General features: G+C 34.7%; 1 protein-coding gene across 1 annotated transcript in view; it reads right to left on the reverse strand.

Moving 5' to 3' along the window:
• Nucleotides 1-22,062, reverse strand: part of INPP4B (inositol polyphosphate-4-phosphatase type II B) — an 832,665-nt gene that overhangs the window by 373,928 nt on the left and 436,675 nt on the right. Inside the window, 2 exon segments of the mRNA XM_047718523.1 lie at nt 5,423-5,467; nt 8,700-8,909. Of these exon segments, the coding sequence (XP_047574479.1) occupies nt 5,423-5,467; nt 8,700-8,790 (136 nt within the window). The 5' untranslated portion in view covers nt 8,791-8,909.

Raw genomic sequence — 22,062 nt, forward strand, 5'->3', positions numbered from 1 at the left:
GAAGGGATAAACATGCACCTGAATGTTTATAGCAGCAATGTCCACGATAGCCAAACTATGGAAAGAGCCTAGATGTCCATCAACAGATGAATGTATAAAGAAGATGTGGTATATATATATATATATATAGAGAGAGAGAGAGAGAGAGAGAGAGAATATTATGCAGCCATTAAAAAAAAAACCACCCCGAAATCTTGCCATTTGCAATGGCATGGATGGAACTAGAGGGTATTATGTTGAGCGAAATAAGTCATTCAGAGAAAGATAATTATCATATGATCTCTTCGATATGAGGAATTTGAGAGGCAGGGCAGGGGATCATGGGGGTAGGGAGGGAAAAAATGAAACAAGATGGTATTGGGAGGGAGACAAACTGTAAGAGACTCTTAATCTCATAAAACAAACTGAGAGTTGCTGGGGATAGGAGGGTAGGGAGAGGGTGGTTGGGTTATGGACATTGGGGAGGGTATGTTGCTATAGCGAGTGCTATGAATTGTGTCAGCCTGATGATTCAGACCTGTACCCCTGGGGAAAATAATACATTATAAGTTAATATAAAAAAACAATAAAATAAAATAAAATAGTCCCTACATCTCCCAAGTCAATTACATCTCCCCCAAACATGTTCTATAGAGTTGTTCTGTTTACTATCTACATAGAACTTAACACTGCTTGAAATTATTTACTTACAAGTTTTCTATGTTCCCAATGCAATAGGTATGAATGAATGATTTGTATTGTTAGAGATTTCATTCCAGCATCCATGCCTTTTCATTCCTATCATAATTGACACTGAGGCTGCTGATGTCTACAATGTGTCTTTCAATGCACCCTATATCTAGTCATTGGTTTCCATTAGGTATCAGTCATCAAGGTATAAATTATTTTAAGAATATAACTTCATAGTGTCAAATAAAGAACACAAAGAACACATGCACACACACACACACACGCACACATACAAGCCATCTCTTCTATTTTAACATATATTAGTAGCTACTGTTTTGGATTTATAATATGTAGTGTACACATAAAAATATGAAAACATACGCATAAGTATGCTATTGACTTTGGAGCCAGTAAATGAAGATGTATAAAAGCATAATGATGTATGAAAGCATCATTTATAAGTATAACTGGGAAGATAAACCTAAGAAATAGATAATAGTTCTTGTATATCTTTGTTAAGATTTGTCTTCTCTATATATTTTCCACAGTGGTTTCAAAAGAAATGTACCCAGATTTTAAGAAGTGATTTCTCTTCTTTCTTCCTTCCTTCCTGCCTGCCTTCCTTCCTTCCTTCCTGTCTTTCTCTCCTTCTTTCTTTGTCTCTCTCTTTCTTTCTTTCTTGGAGAGAGAGAGAGCATATGCAAGCAGGGGGAGGGAGAGGGAAGGGCAGAGAAAGAGACAAGCAGACTAGCCTGCTGAGCAGAGAGCCTGAGGTAGGGCTCCATCCCATGACCCTGAGTTCTTGACCTGAGCTGAAATGAAGAATTGGGTTCTTAATTCAGTGAGCTGCCCAGGCACCCCATGATCCCTCTATTCAAATGTTTACTTTGTTAAAATAAAAAACAATTTTATTAAACTGTAAGAAAATCTGTGTTCTCTTGAGTTTTTAATTATTTCCCTCTTTGTGGACATAAAAAAGGTATCAATGCATTTAAATGAAAGAATGAGAAAAATGTGGAAGTAAGGTTGCAGATGTAAGGGTGAGTTACATAATTTAAATCAGTAAACCACGAGAAATGTAATGGCAATAGACCTGAAATACTCACTTTTTCAGTAAATGCCAAACTTGTGTTCTCAAGACATTTTTAACCAATTAGCTTGCTCAATTGACTAAGCATCTCCTACCTCATTTACTTGAATAAAGATGTAGCAGAGGAACTTCAGCAAGATACAGTGATTTTATAATGGCATACAGACGAGGCAGAAACAAATCCTCAATGGAAAATAACATAGAAAGCAATATGACACCTAGGAAAATTAGTGTAGCTGTTTTCCCAATTTAAAAGCAAAACCATTGAAATCCTCAATTTATTTAAATATTTTGGCAAGAATCAAGATTCAAATATCAATAATTTAGTTGAAAGATTAGGTGGAACAAAAGCCTCTGACTTTAATTCTCTAAAAATTTTTTTATTAAGATGTCTTTTTTTTAATTAAATGCATATGCATTTTTAAATAATGACAAAAATATTTAAGAAACTATTATTCTCTCATTATTATGAAGTTAACTAGTTGGTGAGTCGTAAAGAATATGTGGGATTAAAAAACTCAAAGAAAAATGTACCAAAAAATACAGTAAAACGTACATGAGTTTAATTTTAATGTAGAGTAGTTTTTAAGTCTTTTTTTTTTTTTTAATTTAAGAATTACTACGATTGAGGAATTTAAAATGCTAGAAGCATAAGAAACAGTTTAGGGAAATTTATCATCCAGGATCAACAACACAATTTCCTGAAGACTCTAAATAACTTTGTTTACTTGTAAGGCATTTTTTTTTCCCACATGATAAGATAAAATTATCTTTGTTAAGAATTCTAGTGGCTTTTTTGAATAAATATGATAAAAGAAAATTGAAGTTTTTTTATGAGAGGAATATTATTATGAACAAATTCTCACAGCTGCTCCTCTCTTAAGTCTTTGATTTAAAGCCAGAAATATAAGTGACGACAACATTGTCATTGAATTTGACTGGGCTTTCAAAACAAAACAAAAAAATATAGCTAGGTCTTTGAACAAGACAGATAACTTCATTTGAAAAAGAATATGCATTTGGCCTAGGCTCCCTGTCTCTTGAAAGCTGGTCTCCATGTTTGACTAACAACCTCTCCTCCAATTGTCTTTGCCGCCTTCAGGTTTCACCTTGTTCTCCAGGGTGTAAATAAGAAGGTTTTATCTGTGTTTTGAAATACACTAAGTTACTGTAACAAATCTTTACTCGTTGAAATCCTACTAAAAAAGTAAAGAAGAATTTCCTCCCTTAAAAATGAAAGGTAAATAGATAAAGTCTCAAGTAGCAAGTTATATCGAGTCAAGAGGTACCTAGGCTGCTTTTGCTACTCAGCTCCCTTTCTGAAACAAGTTCTTTCTAAATCTGACACCATCTGAGAACTCTCTAGAAAAAAATACATATAACTTTTTTGGTGTTACCACAGAGATTTCCTGAGTTTTCACATTTGTTTCTTAATACCTGGGAAAACAAAAAAATCCAGATTCCTTAACTTACAGCACATTAGCTACATTTGTAAAAAAAATAAAACAAAAAAATTTTAAATGAATTATGCCAAAGTCTAGAACGCTGACAACACTAAGTGTTGGTGAAGATGTGGAGTAACAGAAACTCTCATGCATTGCTGGTGGGAATGCATAATGGTACAGGCACTTTGCAAGACATTTTGGAAATTTCTTGCAAAACTAAGCATATTCTTATCACATAACAATGTGTTCCCTGGTGTTTATCTTAGGATGTTGAAAACTATGTCTACACAAAAACTTGCACACAGCTTTATTAATAATTACCAAAATTTGGAAGTAACTAAGATATCCCTTATTAGGGATCCCTTAGTGAGTAGACAAATAAACTATGCTACATCCAACCACTGGAATATTCTAATGAACTATCAAGCCATGAAAAGACATAGAGGAAACTTAAATGCACATTACTAAGTGAAAGAAGCCAATCTGAAAGGGTTACATACTGTATGATTCCAACTATATGACATTCTGGAAAAGACAAAACTAGACAGACAATTAAAAAAATATCAGTAGTTGCCAAAGGTTAGGGGAGAGAGGGATGGACAGTCTGAGCACACAGGATTTTTAGGACAATGAAGATACTCTGTATGATATTTTAGTAGTAGATATATGCCATCATACATTATCCAAATCTGTAGGATAAATAACAACAAGAATGAACCCAAATGTAAACTATGGACTTAGAATAATAATGATGTGTCAATATAAATACTTTAACTGTAACAAATGTACCACTCTGATAGGGGAAGCTATGCATTTATGGGGCTAGAGGGCATATGGAAAATCTCTGTACTTTCTGTTCAATTGTGCTGTGAACCTATTATATATAGTTATTACCTCAAAAAAGTTATACTTCAAAATATACTTCAAAATATAATATATATTATATAATATATATATAAAATATTTTGAGCAAAGGGTATAAATTTGAAACCTATTTCATCATATAATGAAAATATATATTCAGAATAATTGAGACTTCAAACCACTAAAAACTACTATAGATAGTAAATGTACGTATTTCAATTCTCCCATAACTTCAGAAAACATGTATATTAATATTTAAAGATTTAGATATCTGGTTTCTGTATAGGAAATTGAATACCTGTATTATTACTCTATAAAACCTCATTGTTTTCAAAACATTTTAGAATTATAAAAAGGAAAAAACCCTCTCTAAATGGTTTATATGAACCACGTTTTTACCCTCTTCAAATACCATTTTGCAGCTAATTCCCGAATTACATTTTGCAGTCATGTAAATTCAGACACAAAGCAGGTCCCACTAACTAGCTAAGCAGTGGATCAGCCACAGAGTGAACATTTTTAACTCATCCTTGGACCAAGTTACAAATTTCTACATGTGACAGATCTTTAAAGTTGCTTAAGCAAATCAAAGTTTTGAATTATAGTGATATTCGCAAATATTAAGGATCTGTCCACAAAATCAAGGTGGAAGAGAAAGAAAATTTTTCAATATGTGACATTGGAAAAAAAAAGGCAGGAACCTTGCATATGGCATAAAGGAGCACTACATGAGCTCAGTCTCCAGTTCAAGGAGGAAGTAAACATGGATTTTGAGAAATGTTGGTTAGCAGCAAAGCCCAGTCACTGTATTAGGATGAGCGCTGGGCTCCAGATCTGTGGTCAGCTGACCTGATTGAGAGGTACAACTCTGTCACCACTGAACCCTATATCCTTGGGTAGTGAACTGACTTACTCCATAGCTTAGATTCTTTACTTACAAGTTGGGAGAAGTGACATCACATAGAATGATCCCCCCCCAGCTTTATCATCATTATTATTATTTTTTAAACTGACATATAATGAAAACAGTGTTGTGTTAGTTTCAGGTACGCAATATAATGATCCAATAATCTCAAAACATTTCTCAGTGCTCATCATAAGTGTACCCTTAATCTCCTTTATTATTTTACCCCTCCCGCCACCCACCTCAGAGTAATACCTTAAAGAATGAAAGCTTTTTATAGAACAATGTTCATAAAAGTTTGTAAATTATATAATGATATAAGTAGTAATATAATGATATAGGCACCTAAGGTTATAAACTATATATATATATATATATATATATATATATATATATATATATATATATAACTATTCTATTTATCAGTATAAATAAGGCAGAATTCCTTACCAAGGATGAACTCCAACTGTGGTTCATTTGGCATCTTCTGAATACCTATAAATAATAAGTAAGAATTCAGATGAAAAGTATTTAACTTATTATCAAAAATATGTCAATACATCTTACTATGCTTCACCCTGCCCAGAATGTATAAACACATTATTTGGCAGAAAGAATTATCTCAGTTAATTGTCCAAATTTATAAGCAGTCTGTTTTCAGGGAGTACATATTTGTAGCAGAACTAAATGTGGCTAAAGTTTTGACTGATCTACTTAGCTCTTTGGCTATAAAGAAACTGAAAAAAATAATTGTTTTTTATAGCTTTGACAAGTTTAAAATGTATTATTCAATTGTTATTTTCTCTTAGATGCATATAGGCAGAGGCAAAGCCTTTAAAAAGATGACCTCACAAAAGTACTCTCATATAGATTTTTCTTTCAAATCAGTCCAGCCTGCTGTAAATTGTAAATTATTAATTAAAGAGCTATCTCTAATAAGGTGATGAAAGACATTATGGTGGTGGTTATTCTGCCAACTTACTGATAGCTCAAATCAATGTTCTGCTAAATGTCTCTATTCCTTTTTTCTTGATTTTTTTTTTAAAGATTTTATTTATTTATTTGACAGAGAGAGATCACAAGTAGAGAGAGAGGCAGGTGGAGAGAGAGGAGGGAGCAGGCTCCCTGCTGAGCAGAGAGCCCGATGCGGGACTCGATCCCAGGACCCTGAGATCATGACCTGAGCCGAAGGCAGTGGCTTAACCCACTGAGCCACCCAGGCGCCCCCTTTTTTCTTGATTTTTAAGAAATCTAATAACATGGCTAAATGATTTAGAGTGAAGTGAAGGGATAGTCTGAGAACAAAAGTAAGGGCTGAGAACATGTAGTGGTTACAAGGTAGCAAGATCAGGCTGTGGCAAGTGATTATGTGCTATAATGTGATAATGTGGATATCTGATGGCCACACAAATCTCAGGGGCTTCTAAACAAAAGTGGATGAGAACTTGGATGCCACTTCTTATTATGTCTCATGGGTGGCCAAACTAGCAGATAAAATTTATGTAAAATTAAATCATTTGGTAATAAATGTAAGGACATTACTAAAATAATTTTCTTATTTATTTCTACTGGTATATTTACCAAATACAATTTAAACTTTGTACTACTAATACATTGTTAGAACTACCTCTTTGTATAAAAACTATTTTTTATTTACAGGGTTAACACTTTAAAAAATATTTTATTTAGTTGTCAGGGACTAAGAGAGAGAGCAAGCACACAAATGGGATAGGTGGATGTCTTAGTGGCTCAGTCCCATATGGGCTCCCCGCTCAGTGGGGAACCTGCTTCTCCCTCTCCCACTCCCCCCTGTTTGTGTTCCCTCCTTGGCTATCTCTCTCCGTCAAAGAAATAAATAAAATCATTAAAAAGACAACAACAAAAACAAACAAACAAACAAACAAACAGGAGAGAGATGCAGGCAGAGAGAGAAGCAGACTCCCCGCTGAGCATCACCACCCACCACGCCTCCACGTGGGGCTGGATACCAGGACTCTAGGATCATGACCTAAACCTAAGGCAGATGCTTAAGCAACTGAGCCACCCAGGCATCCCGAGTTAACACTTTTTTGCATGATAACCATTTATTTTTTTCTCCTGTTGACATTTAACAATACCATGGTCAAAAATTTTACACTTTCCAAGAGAGATGAGAGTGACAATCATTAGGTCGATTTCTGTTCAAGTAGTGTGATTTTTTTTTAAAGTTATTAACAACTGCTGTAAGCTTTGACAACCAAATTTCTTAGAAAGCTTTTCCAACCAATACTGTTTTCTAAAGATTATTTTTATAATGTAAATTAAAGTCTTCTGAAAAGAAAAAAAAACACAATTCATACTAAAAAATAAAACAAACTAGAATTTTAAGCATGAGAGAAAACACAATTTTTCCAATGATTTTAATTACTTGAGTAGGACAAAAACCAATTCTAATGCCCAAATGCAAATCTTGGCAAATCTCCTTGCTTGTTTGATTTATGTGACTTAGTGCTTTCAGGTATAGCAGTGACAATCTACATGTCTAGGGTAACCGTTGTGCCCTAGTGCTTTTAACTTACATGCTTTTGATTTTTTTTTAAAAGATTTTTATTTATTTATTTGACAGACAGAGATCACAAATAGGCAGAGAGAGAGAGAAGGAAGCAAGCTCCCCGCTGAGCAGAGTGGCAGATGCAGGCTGGATCCCAGGACCCTGGGATCATCACCCAAGCTGAAGGCAGAGGCTTTAAACCACTGAGCCACCCAGGTGCCCCTACATGCTTTTGATTTTAAAGAGAACATTTCTATGTTAAAAGGATAATTCCTTTAAAAAAAAGATTTATTTATTTATTTGACAGAGAGAGACACAGTGAGAGAGGGAACACAAGCAGGGGGAGTGAGAAGGGAGAAACAGGCTTCCCACTGAGCTGGGGACCTGAAGTGGGGCTTGATTCCAGGACCCTGGGATCATGACTTGAACTGAAGGCAGATTTCAACAGCTGAGCCACTTGGCCGCCTCCCCCAAACAATAATTTCACATGAGATTATATAAATGCTAAATACAAGTTATACTTAAAAAGTATTTATTAAGGGGGCACCTGGGTGGCTCAATGGGTTAAAGCCTCTGCCTTCGGCTCAGGTCATGATCCCAGGGTCCTGGGATCGAGCCCCGCATCCGGCTCTCTGCTCAGCAGGGAGCCTGCTTCCTCCTCTCTCTCTGTCTGCCTCTCTGCCTCCTCGTGATCTCTGTCTGTCAAATAAATAAATATTTTTTAAAAAAGTATTTATTAGTGCCTTAATACACATTCAAGAATTTGGTTCTACTATTTGATATTTAACCATTTCATAGACTATCATCTATCTCACTCAAGATAATGGGACGCCTGGGTGGCTCTGTGGGTTAAGCCTATGCTTTCAGCTCAGGTCATGATCTCAGGGTCCTGGGATTGAGCCCAGCATCAGGCCCTCTGCTCAGCAGGGAGCCTGCTTCCCCTTCTCTGCCTGCCTCTCTGCCTACTTGTGATCTCTCTCTCTCTGTGTCAAATAAATAAATAAAATCTTAAAAAAAAAGATAAAAGATGAGAAGCACATTATAGACACACTATAATAAAATAAATAGTGCAAATGAGAAAAAGTGAATTTCATGTCATTTGTTAGAACCAAGGTTTCTGTGATTACACACACATGTGTGTTTAGTTGATCTAATTTGCATTTTCAGAGAGTTATAGAAAAGGGAACATACACTTACTTGTGAACTGGAAGTCCCCAGTATCATTTGCGTGGGGTGTGGGAAGAAAGTGCTGGCCTTCTTCTGATGCTCCTTCCTCTTTGATTTCCATGATCAACTTTCACACTTATTTAATCCTCCAAATTTCTGTGTCCAAATGTTACTGACAATGATTCCTGGTTTAATACAGATGTTTTTTCACATTAAAGGCCTATAGTCCACTCTGAAATTCTGCATTTAGGAAATAGAAAAAGCAAAAATCTCAGTTATTTCAGAGTTCAGTATAAATAATTAAAGACAGGTAGAAACTACAAATTCCTTCTTGCCTATCTCACTTTTATTTTTAAGATCAATCCACCCACTTAATATGTCATAAACTCTAAGTTAAATGGGTATTCTCTATGCAATTATTTTATCATCATATGAGGGACTTGCAGATCCTGAAAGCTGTATTCTTTCTCTTCTAGTTCATTCTGTAAAATAGTAGATAGCAATAGGGGCTGCTAACTTAATATGCATCAAATTTAGCAGCAAGAGCAGATAACATCTTGTCGAGACATTAGCATGTGTTACCAAGGTGGATATTACTATTATTCCTTCCATTAGAACTATGCTTTATGCTCATGTCTCCATCCACCTTTGTTAGAACATTATTCATGAGCACGTAAAGATAATTTGGCACGATACTCTTCTTCCAGTTTGAGCCAACAAGTTGTACAAGAAATTTTCCAGCCTCGTCATTATCCATAGACTCTCTTGCTTCTCTGCCTGATAAAGTTTTAATGGGTTAATGATCAGGGTATATGGTGAAAAGAATGAATCATAATTCTAAATAGCTAAAGCTCAAGGGGAAATGAAAATAATGGTAACATGAAAATCAGCATGGGGAAAAAAGACTCTCCAAGAATTTAATACCCTATGCAGATAGCCTCAAATAGTTTCAAATTCATTTTGATATTTAGCCTGATATACATGACCAAGAATGAATTAGAAAAATGATTTGGTCTCCAACTTCACTAATCCACAGCCTTAGTCTTTGTTGTTTTAACAAAGCATCTTCATTGCAATTCTGCTCTGGTTTTTAAAGATCATCTGGCAAAAATTAAATCCAGAAAGCATCTTGAATCTTTAGAAAATATTATAATAAAGTTGCAGATAAATACACATCGTTTTTTTAGGATACAACAAGAATTAAAAGCCTGGGTAAAGGGCCATTGTGCTATCAATTAGACCAAATACATCAATTTGAAAATTTATCTATCTATCTATCTACATATATATATATATATATACATATATATATATATATATTTAAAGATTTTATTTATTCGTTTGATAGACAAAGATCACAAGTAGGCAGAGAGGCAGGCAGAGAGAAAGGGGGAAGCAGGCTTCCTGCTGAGCAGAGAGCCCGATTCGGGGCTCGATCCCAGGACTCTGGGATCATGACCTGAGCCGAAGGCAGAGGCTTTAACCCACTGAACCACCCAGGCACCCCTGAAAATTTATAATTTAAATTAAGATAATGATTTCAATTTTTTTTATTTTCTATTTTTTTAATTCTATTTTTTCTATTTTTTAATTTCTATTTAAATTTAGAAGTTGCTTCAGATAAGGACAGACACATATTCATGGAACCATATTCTATGACAAATTCATTAGCATTAGTGGGATAATATTTGTGGAAGACTGCCATGCATGTGGGACTTGGATACAAGGACTTTGTTAACTTCCTTATACTTCTTCACCAAAAACTCAATCCCTAATCTTGATCAGTTATCTTAAAAATTGAAAAGGAAACCTAAATAAGGCAATATGGGTAAATCCTAGCAAAACAATGGCTCAGCACACTATGATGAATAATTCATAAAATAAATGTAAACTCTCTGTGTGAGTGTGTACTTTTGGGTGGATGGAGAGGACTGACGATGCCTGCAAACACTAACATGGTCTCCTTACAGGTATATCTCACTCATTCAAAACTGAAAAATAAATTCAATTTCACAGAGAATATAGCCAAATACATAAGACATGGATCATATGACAACCTGTTATGATTTTAATCATTTTCATTCTACCTTTGTTGCATCAGAGGAAAAATTTCATATATGATACCTACTAACAAGGGACATTCCTCAGAAAGAATCAGTTATGTTACTAGAAAAGCTCTAGAAAACCACTGCATTTTCTTGGTGGTAAATACAGCATTTACCTACAGTTATGATTAAGTACAATAGTTCCTTTTCTTTGTCTATTTGGAAATTTTTTGGTTGGGAGATCATGCACAAGAATAGATTTATTTTCTACATACCACAAATATATTTTATTTTATTATTTTTCCCCACAATTATATTTTAAAAAGTCAACTAGAGGACTAAACTTAATTGTTAGAGCAAAAAGAAGCTGCATGAAATATACCTATTGTAAGAGAGTGATATGATTATATTTGATTTTTAGAAAGTTTACTGGATGTCAAAGTAGAGAATGTACTAGAAGGTGGAAACTTAATAAAATAACAGGCTTGTTTGGAGATTATTTTAATATTCTAGGAAAAGAAAATAATAAAGAGAATCTAGGTCAAAATAGAAACAGATGATGAGAGAAGAGAATCTGGATTCCAAAGAAAATTATTAAATGGGGTAAAGGGCTATTTATTAAATGGAATTACCTAGCCTTAGAAATGGAATTAGAAGCACTTTAGAATTGAGATGATGAAAGAGAGGAATTTCAGGTAAAAACCAATAAATTATGGACTACTAAACTATCTGGAAGTAAAAAGAAGGAGGGATTTTAGTAAAGGATGATGAGTTTAGTTCTAACAGTGTGGTTTTTGAAATGTCTTAAAATATTCAGAAAACAGACATGAGTCTGGATTTTAAGGGAGATATTAAGGCTCAAAAAGTATATTTTTAGAAATCATTGACTAATAGTGGAAATCAAAGATATGCATAAAGTCACTGAAAGCAAGTGCATGTAGTGAGAAAAAAGGATGACTGAAGATTGAACCTTAAGGCACAAAACCATTCAGGGGAGCGAGAAGAGAAATTAGCTAGTAAAGGCACTGGCAGTGACAGGAGGAGAAGCAGAGAAGAACAACTGAGGAAACAATGTCATCACTCTATTTAATGGGTATTTCTCAAGTAAACAAGGTCATTAAATTAAGAGAAAGTAGCTCCCAGCCCTTCTTAACCAGAAAGCCTATCTGAGAAATTAAGTCTACCTTGCAGTAGTACCTTCTCTTTCTGCCCAAGCAAGGGAGCCAAGAATATCTTCTGATGACACCTCCTGGAAGATTAATAGACTTAAGTTACTCAAGCTGAGAGTCTGGCAGACAAAGCTGATCACCCCCAGAGCAAAGCCAGTATAAAGTGTTCCAGTGTTACACAAAGACAAGGGGATTAATTCACAGACAAGGCTGAGGTTGGCTCCCATTCCTCTCAACCAGAGAACCTGTTTGGGGAAATTGAGAGTAAATAGAGCAGCCCTTCCCCCTACTGCCTAGTCAAGGGAGCTGAGATATACTGTAGAGGTTGTCTTCCAGCTCCATCCAAACTGAAGGCCTGGCAATTCCCGGAAGCTGTGTGGACCCGTGGCACTCCAGCTGAGAGGTGGACAGTCAGAGCCAATAGTTTGCAGAACAAACTTAGTGGCCGTGCTGTGTTTAGTCAGGGAACTTGGGGTGGGGGTTGTCTTGAGTTAAGAGAACAACAACAACAAAAAAAGCTTTATGGCTTCAGAGCTGCTTTTCCCACTGCTCCTGGGCAGAGAATCTAATTTGTAACCCCACTTATCTCCAATACAACTTTCAGTCTGTCCAACCAAGGAACCTAACCAGAGCATGGGGAAATCTGCATAGCTCATTCAACAGCCCAATATACAGTGGCACTTGAATAGAGAGCACAGCCTGTGACTTCCCCTACCTGCAGAGCAAAACTAGTTACCTCACCTGACCAGGAGATTCAGTGCACACTCTGGCTTGATTCAGGTCCCCAAACAATTTATACAGGCCCAGAGTCCCATTCTACTGCCCTGCCAGGCCAGGGAAGTCAATTCGTAGCTCTACCCACTATCAAATATTGAACCCAGTCCTGACCATCCAGTAAACCTCACCAGAGAATCCAAGCAAGCATGGAACCCCATCCTACAGCTTCAGTTGGGTAGGAAACCAAGCCCATAATACTATAAAAATATTTCAATCATAATACTATAAAAATACTATAAAAATATTTCACCCCAGACACTCCCTTCAGAATTTGCCCCCCAAAAAGACCATAATAGCAGGCCCCACCTGCCCAAGGACATTACCAGAAGACGAACCCAGAAACCCAAACTGAGTTGACTGTTGAAGAGCTGTCTCTACCAAAGAAAATTTGTAAGTTTAGGAGAGGGGCTTAATTATTAAAATAAACAAATAGCATTAATAAGGACACAAAGATCAAACACACACACAAAAAACAGGTAAATATAACATCACCACATCACCAAAGGAAATTAATAAAGTTCCAATACCTGACCCTAAATAATGGAGATCTATGAACTGTCAAATAAAGATTTCATAACAATCATCTAAAGAAGTTTAGTGAATTACAAGAAAGCACAGACACACAACTAAATAAAATTAGAAAAAATGCATGAGCAAAATGAGAAGTTGGATAAGGAAATAGCTACCATCAAAAAAAACCACAGTTAAATGGAAGTTTTAGAGTTGAAAAATACAATAACCAAACTGAATAACTCAATAGAGAGTTTTAAAGGAATCTGAACATGCAAAAAAAAAAAAAAAATCACTCACTTGAAGGATAAGACTTTAAAAATTACCAATCAGAGAAGGAAAAAGAAAAAAAGAATGAAAAAGAGTGAAGAAAGCCTACATAAATTATAGTAGAGAATAAAAAAAAAAACCAATATGCACATTATGAAAATGCCAGAAAGAGAAGAGAAAGAAAAAGTGACAAAAAGTTATATATGTGTGAAGTAGTATGGCTGAAAAGTTCTTGAATCTGGGGAAAAGAAAAGATATGGACATCCAGATCCATGAAGCCCAGAAGGTCCTAAAAAGTTAAACTTAAATAGGGTTACACTGAGGCACAGTATAATTAAATTGTCTATAGTCAAAGACAAGGAAAGAATTTTAAGAGCATCAAAAGAAAAGAGAAAAGTTACATACAAGGGAACCCCCATTAGACTATTAGCAGATTTCTCAACAGAAATTTTTCAAGACAGGAGAGAATGTAATGATATATTCAAAATATTGAAAGAAAATAACTATCAACCAAGAATTCTATACTTGGTGAAGCTATCCTTCAGAAACAAAGGAAGGAAAAAGAATTTACTAACAAACAAAAGCTGAGGGTATTTATTACCACCAGACCTGCCTTACAAGAAATGCTGAAGGGTGTTCTTTGAATGAAAGTTAAAAAAATATATATTGGGTACCCCAGGGGCTCAGTCAATTAAGCACCTGCCTTTGGCTCAGGTCATGATCCCAGAACCCTGGGATCAAGCCCCATTTTGAGCTCCCTGCCTAGCAGGGAGTCTGCATCACCTCTGTCCCCTATCCTCATTTATGCACTTTCTCTCTCACACAAAAAATAAATTAATAAAATCTTTTTAATAAAGGAAAACTAATTTAGATCATAAAAATATAAGAGGTGTAAAACTCACCAGAGATTTAATGGTAAATATAGAGTCATAGATAAATTCTACAATCTGGTAATAGTGGTTTATAATTCACTTACAATCTTAATGAGAAAGTTAAAAAAAAGTAGTTTAAAGAATCATAACTACAATGATCTCTTATTAGGAAAACTATTAAAAAAAACAAACAAACATGTAAATTGTAACAGCAATAGTCTAAACTGTGAGGTGGCAGAGAAGTAAAAGTGTTAATTCAAAAACTCTATTGAAGTTAAATTGTTATCAGTTTAGAGTGTTATAAGTTAAACGTATTTCAGATTTTTCTAAAATATATTTTTAAATTTAAGCTTAAAATATAAGTTTAAGATCTTTTAAGATTTTCCACCATAAGGAGAAATCCTGTAGTAATTACTCAAAAGAATATGACAAAAAACTCAAAGCATACAAATACCAAAAAAACGAAACTCAAAAAAGACAAGATGAAACAACAACAAGGAATACAACAACAACAAATAAAACAAGGAACAACAGAACTATAGAACAGCTAGAAAACTATTGACAAAATGGCAAAAATAAGCCCTCACTTACTAATAATTACTTTAAATGAAAATGGATTAAATTCTCCAATAAAAGACACAGAATTGCTGAATGGTTTTAAAAAATAAGATCTATCAATATGCTGTCTACAAGAGACTCACTTGAACCTTAAAGACAGACTGAGAATCAAGGGATGGGAAAAGACATTTCAAGAACATGATAACCAACATAAAGCAGGGGTAGTTATAATTCTATCAGACAAAAAAGACTTTAAATTAAAAATGGTAAAAAGAGACAAAGAAGATCATTATATGGTGATAAACAGATCAATACATCGAGAAAATACAATTGTATACACTCAATACTGTAACATCTAAATATATAAAGCAAAATAAAGCTAAATCAAAAACAAACAAAACAAAAGAAAAACAAAGCTAATAGGAAAAATCAACAAAAATACAATAATAGTTTGGGACTGTAATACCCCACATTCTGCAATGGACAGATCATCTAGACAGAGAATCAGTGAGGACCAAAGTGGATTTGGACAATATTACCGACCAAATGGAATCATCAGATATATACAGAACATTATGCCCAACAATACCAAAAAATTTTTTTTTTCTCAAGATGACATGGAACATTTTTTAGGATAGACCATGTGTTTGGGCACAAAATAAATCTTAGCAATGAAAAGAAAACTAAGACTGAAACATCATGAAACTAGAAATAAAAAGCAAGAGGAAAACTGGAAAATTCACACATGGAACACATGGAAATTAAACAACACTACCCTGAACAGCCTATGATTAAAGAAGAAATTAAAGGAGAAATAAAAATGTTTCTTCAGACAAATGAAAAGGGAAACACAGCATACTAGAATTTGTGAGATGCAGCAAAAGAAGTTCTAAGAGAGAAGTTCACAGAAATACCTACATTAAGAAGCAAGAGAGATACCAAATAAACAACCTAAACTGTACTTTAAAGAACTAGGAAAAGAAGAACAAACAGCCCAATTTATTGTAATAAAAGAAATCATAAATATTAGAGCAAAAACAAATGAAATAAATAACAAAAAAATAGAAAAGAGTTGGTTAACTAAGATTAACTAAGAGTTGGTTCTTTCAAAAAGTAAACAAATTGACAAACTCCTAGCTAGACTAACAAGGAAAAAGGAGAGAGGATCCAAATCAACAAAATTATAAATGAAAAAGGAGACACTATACCTGATAACACACAATTTCAGAGGACCATAAGAGATCATGAATGAGAGTGCCTGGGTGCTGAGTCAGTTAAGCATCTGCCTATGGCTCACGTCATGATCCCAGAGTCCTGAGAATAAGCCCAGCATCGGGCCCCCTGCTTGATGGACTCTGCTTCTCTCTTTTCCTCTGCCCCTCCTCTATGCTCTTCTCTCTCTCTCTTTTTCTCAAATAAATAAATAAAATCTTTTAAAAGAAAGAGAGATCATAATGACCAACTGTATTACAATAAACTGGAAAACCAAGAAGAAATGGAAAAAGATTCTTAGAAACATACAATTTACCGAGACTGAATAAATAAGAATAAAAATATGAATAGACCAATTACTAGCAAAAAAGTTTGAATCAGTAATCAAAAGTCCCCTAATAACAACAAAAAAGTTCAGAACCAGATGTTTTCACTGGTAAATTTTACCAAACATTTAAAGAATTCACTCCTATCCTCCTCAAACTCTTCTAAAAACTTAAAGAGGAGGGAATACTCCCAAACTCATTTTATAAGACCAGTGTTATCCCAATACCAATTAGAAGAGACAATACTAAAAACAAAAACTACAGGCTAATTTCCATGATGACTATAGATGCAAAAATTTTCAATAAAACATTAGCTAAACCAAATTCAGCAGCACATTATACACCATGACCAAGTAAGATCTAGTCTTAGGATGCAAGGATGATTCAACATATACAAATCCATCAATGTAATAGATCACATTAGTAGAATTAAAGGAAAGAATCACATAATTTCATCTAACAGGTGCAGAAAAAGCATTTGCAAAATTTAAAATCCATTCATGATAAAAACTCTTAAACAAATTAGTCGAGAAAAAACATAACTCAATACAATAAAAACAAAAAATGACAATCCCATAGTTAACATCATAGTCAATGGGGAAATGTTGAAACTTTCCTCTAAAATCAGGAATAAGACAAAGCTGCATACATTCATGACTCCTATTCAACATAGTTCTAGAAGTTCTAGCTAGAGCAATCAGGAAGAAAAGGAAATAAAAGGAATAAGAATGGAAAAAGAACAAGTAAAACTCTCTATTTGCAGATGACATGATTTTATAAATAGAAAAATCCTAAAAACTCAACCAAAAAGCTGTTATATCTAATCAATGAATCAATAACAAATTCATTAAAGTTGCAAGACACAAAATTAGCACTCAAAATTCAGTAGTGTTTATTTATACTAACATTGATTTTTTTAAAGTTTATATTTAGTTGTTTATTTGTGGGGGATAGAGTTGGGGGAGGAGCAGAGGGAGAGGGACAAGCAGAGTCCATGCTGAGCATAGATCCTGACTCTGGGCTCAATCCCAGGACACGAGATCATGACTTCAGTCAAAATCAAGAGTCAGACTTTGAGAAACAAACTGAGGGTTTTGGAGGGGAGGGGTGTGAGGGTTGGGTGAGCCTGGTGGTGGGTATCATGGAGGGCATGTATTGCATGGAGCATTGGGTGTGGTGCATAAACAATGAATTCTGAAAAGAAATAAAATTAAATTAAACTTTTTAAAAAAGTCAGATGCTTAACTGACCGAGCCACCCTGGTGCCCCAACAATGAATTTTCTAAAAATGAGTGAATGAATGAATGAATAAATAAATAAATCCCATTTAAAATAGCATCAAAAAAATAAATACTTAGGAGTAACTTTAACTAAGGAGGTGAAACTTCTCTACTATGAAACCTTCAAGACATTGATGAAAGAAATTAAAGAAGACACACATAAGTGGAAAGATACCCCATATTTATGGATTGGAGGAATTAATATTGCTAAAATATCAATACGATCAAAAGTCATCTATAAATTCAATGCAATTCTTATCAAGATTCCAATGGCATTTTCTTTACCAAAGTAAAGAAAAAGTACTCCTAAAACATAGATGTAATCACAAAAGACCCCAAATAATCACAGAAATCCCAAGAAGAACAAAGTAGGAAATGTCACACTTTCTGATTTCAAGCTATACTAGAAAGATATAGCCATCTAAACAGTGTGGTAATGTAAAGACAGAGCAATAGACCAATGGAACAGAATCAAAAGGCCAGAAATAAATCCAAGCATATATGGTCAACTAATACTTGACAAGGGAGCCAAGAATACTCAATGGGAAAAGACAGTCTTTTCAATATATGGTGTTGGGATAATTGGATATTCATATGTAAAAGAATGAAACTTGGGGCACCTGGGTGGCTCTGACAGTTAAGCTCTGACTCTCAGATTTGTTTTAGGTCCTAATCTTGTGGCTTGTGAGATCAAGCCCCATGTTGGGTTCCACACTCAGAGGGAGTCTGCTTAGATATTCTCTCGCTCTGCCCCTTCCCACACTCTCTCTCAAATAAATAAATAAATTTTAAAAATGAATAAAACTTAACCATTATTTTACACCATTCACAAAAATTAACTTAAAATGGATTATTAAAGACTTAAATGTAAGAAACCATGGAACTCCTAGAAGAACACATGGGAATAAAGCTCCTTGATGTAGGTCTTAGTAATGGAATTTTGGATATGACTCCTAAAGCATAAGCAACAAAAACAGAAATAAATGAGTGGGACTCCATTAAACTAAAAATCCTCTGCACAGCAGAAGAAACCATCAAAAGTGAAAAGATAACCTATAGAATAGGAAAAAATATTTGTGAACCAAATATATGAAAAGGGATTAATATCTAAAAATATGTAAAAATCCCATACAATACAACATCGAAAAACAATAATAATCCAATATAAAAAAATGGGTAAAGTACCTGAATAGATCTTTCTCTAAAGAGGGTATATAAAAGGCCAATAAGTAAATGAAAAAATGCTCAACATCACTAGTCATTAGAGAAATGCAATTTAAAACCACAATTAGATATCACCTCATGTCTGTTATAATGGCCATCATCAAAAAGGTAAGAGATAACAAGTAATGTCATAAATGTGGAGAAAGGGAACCCTTGTGGGAACTATTGGTGGGAATGTAAATTGGTATAGCCACAATGGAAACCAGTATGGAGGATCCTCAATTAAGAAAAAAAAAAAAAGTAGAATTACCATATGATCTAGCAATTCAACTTTCTGAAATGTATCCAATGAAAATAAAAACACTAGCTGAAAAAGACATCTGCACCTTCATATTCATAGCAACATTATTTACAATAGCCAAGACAGGGAAACAACATAAGTGTCTATAGACAGATAAATAAATAAAGAAATTATGGAATGATATATACAATAGAATGTTATTCAGTCACAAGAAAATAAGATGATCCTATCACTTGTGATGACGTGGATTGACCTTGAAAGCATTATAAGTGAAATGTCAGCGAAAGACAAATACTATATGATCTCATGTATATCTCGAATCCAAACAACACACACACACACACACACACTCTCTCTCTCTCTCTCTCATAGAGAGAAAGATCAGATTTGCAGTGACTAGAGGCAGAGGGTAAGGGTCATGAAATTGGAGGAAGGTGGTCAGGAAGTAAAGACTTCTAGTTATTAGATAAATAAGTACTAGGGATATCATGTACAACATGATGACTACAGCTAAAACTGATATACAATATACAGGAAAGCTGTTAAGAGTAAATCCTATTAGTTCTCATTATAAGGAGAAAGTTTCTTTTCTTTTTTTCTTATTTTATTTTTATTGTATCTATATGATAAGATGGATGTTAGGTCTACCATGGTAATTATTTCACAATATATATAAATCAAACCATCATGCTCTACACCTTAAACATATACAATTATGTAGGTCAATTTTCTCTCAATAAAACTGGAGAAAATAATACAGAAAAAAAGCGATGGCTTTTCTTAAAAAGAATGGGGATACTTGAGCATATATAAATGCTGAAAGGACATGGCCAGAAAAACAAAAGAGAAATTGAAGATTAAGGAGAAAGGGAGATGATTGATGGGGCAAGAAAAAAATAAGTTATATAATCTGCTGTAATGAGAGGAAGGGGGGTGTGAAGATAAAATGAGGCATGATTTGAAAAGTATGAACAGAAACTTGAGGATATTCTTCCCAATGCCCTAATTTTTTCCCATTCAAAAGTAAAGCATGTTTATGAATTATGGAATGCAAAAAATTTCTCAACCTGACTTCAGAAACACAGTATATAAAGGAAATATTAATAAATTTGACTACATTAAAATAAAAAAATTCTATAAGTAAAAGATACCATAAAAAGTGAGGTAACAAATTATATACTAGGAAAATTTATTTGTAATGCAGAAATTTCAGCTTCAGTTTAGAATATACAAAAATGTAAAGACTATTAGTCCCACTATAAACTCAAGAAAAAGCTGAATATATAAAAATCACAACTTTTCCTTAACTATTCTGAGAGCAGCAGTCTCAGAGGAACCAACTAGCCCGATATCTAAGAAAAAGTAAATGCCTTCATGGAACAGAGCTTCCCTCCACAGAAGAAGAGATGTCAGGCCTCACATAAGCTGGTCATAGGAATTCAGCCAGAATATTTAATGACTTATTGAAAGTCAAGAGTGGGCTACTATCAAAGTCCAGAGATACTTGAAGCCATAAACTCAAGGGTAATCTGCATTCACTAACAGACTTTTCTTTATCCTCACTAGATGCTCAGAATAAAGACTGGAAACAAATCGGGAATCTGGATAAAGCATCCCTTGGTGATTCAAGCCTGTGAGAGGGAAGCTGGCCGTCTCTGAAGACACCACTTGGATCCTCCTCCCTGTAGAACAAAAACTGCAGACTGTTGTCATCAGGGCACAAGTGAAGATTCATTGCAGTCAAGAGAGCTGCAGAGAGATCAGAGATCCTCTGATACTCTATTGCTAAGAGGAGGACAGGACCACTGAGAAAGCCTTATCCCCAAGACCCAAGAATACAGATTTTGCCTAAAGTCAAGGCTGAAATAGTACAACAAAGAATGTTTCTAATCCCAACTACCAGTCCAGCAAACACTGGACAACTAGTAGCAGCAGCCTACCATGGGGGGAGGCATAAAAGCATGAACACGGAACCTCTGTTAGGTAGAAGCTATGAGGAAAAGCCTGAAATGGAGAGTGGAGAACAAAGTCTCCAGCCACTCAAATGCCACTCTAAGTACAAATGAGTGCTTGAGTAATTTGAAACTGGTGATGCACTGAAGGTAGCCATACCAACAAAACCCAAACCCAGGTCAGTTACTGACTAGGTTGACTCAAATTAAAGACTTAATAGAAAAAGAGAAATTCCCACTTCCCGGCATAAGTACTATTTATTTCATACTGTATTATCCTATACACCACACAAAGAAGATGAACACAAAGATGAAGATGAAGACAAAGAAAAATAGTTAACAGAAAAGGAGAAAAAAAAAGGCAATCAAGAGAACCAGATTCATATACGGCCCCAATGTTGGAACTATTAGAAATAGAATAAACCAAAGACTCTAATGGAAAATGTGGATGGAGTGCCTGGGTGGCTCAGTGGGTTAAGCCTCTGCCTTTGGCTCAGGTCATGATCTCAGGGTCCTGGGATCCAGTCCTGCATCTGGCTCTCTGCTCAGCGGGGAGCCTGCTTCCCCTTCTCTCTGCCTGCCTCTCTGCCTATTGTGATCTCTCTCTCTCTGTCAAATAAATAAATAAAATCTTTAAAAATATATGGGTAACTTGCATGATCAGATGGAGACTTTTAGCAGAGATAGAAACTACTGGAAATGATCAAATGCAAATCCTAGGGATATAAAACAAAAACAAAGATAAAGAATGGCTTTAACAATCTAATTAGTAGAAATGATACCATCAAGGAAATAATCAGTGAACTTGAAAAGAGACTAATAGAAATTACCCAGCCTGAAACACAAAAGAAAGAAGTGAAAAGGCATGAGAGCATTCAAAAGCTGTGACACAATGCTGAACAAATATGTATGTATTACTTGAATCTCAGAAGAAAGAAAAAGACATGATAGGTATTT

Source organism: Lutra lutra, chromosome 2 (assembly GCF_902655055.1).
Source record: "Lutra lutra chromosome 2, mLutLut1.2, whole genome shotgun sequence".
NCBI lineage: Eukaryota > Metazoa > Chordata > Mammalia > Carnivora > Mustelidae > Lutra > Lutra lutra.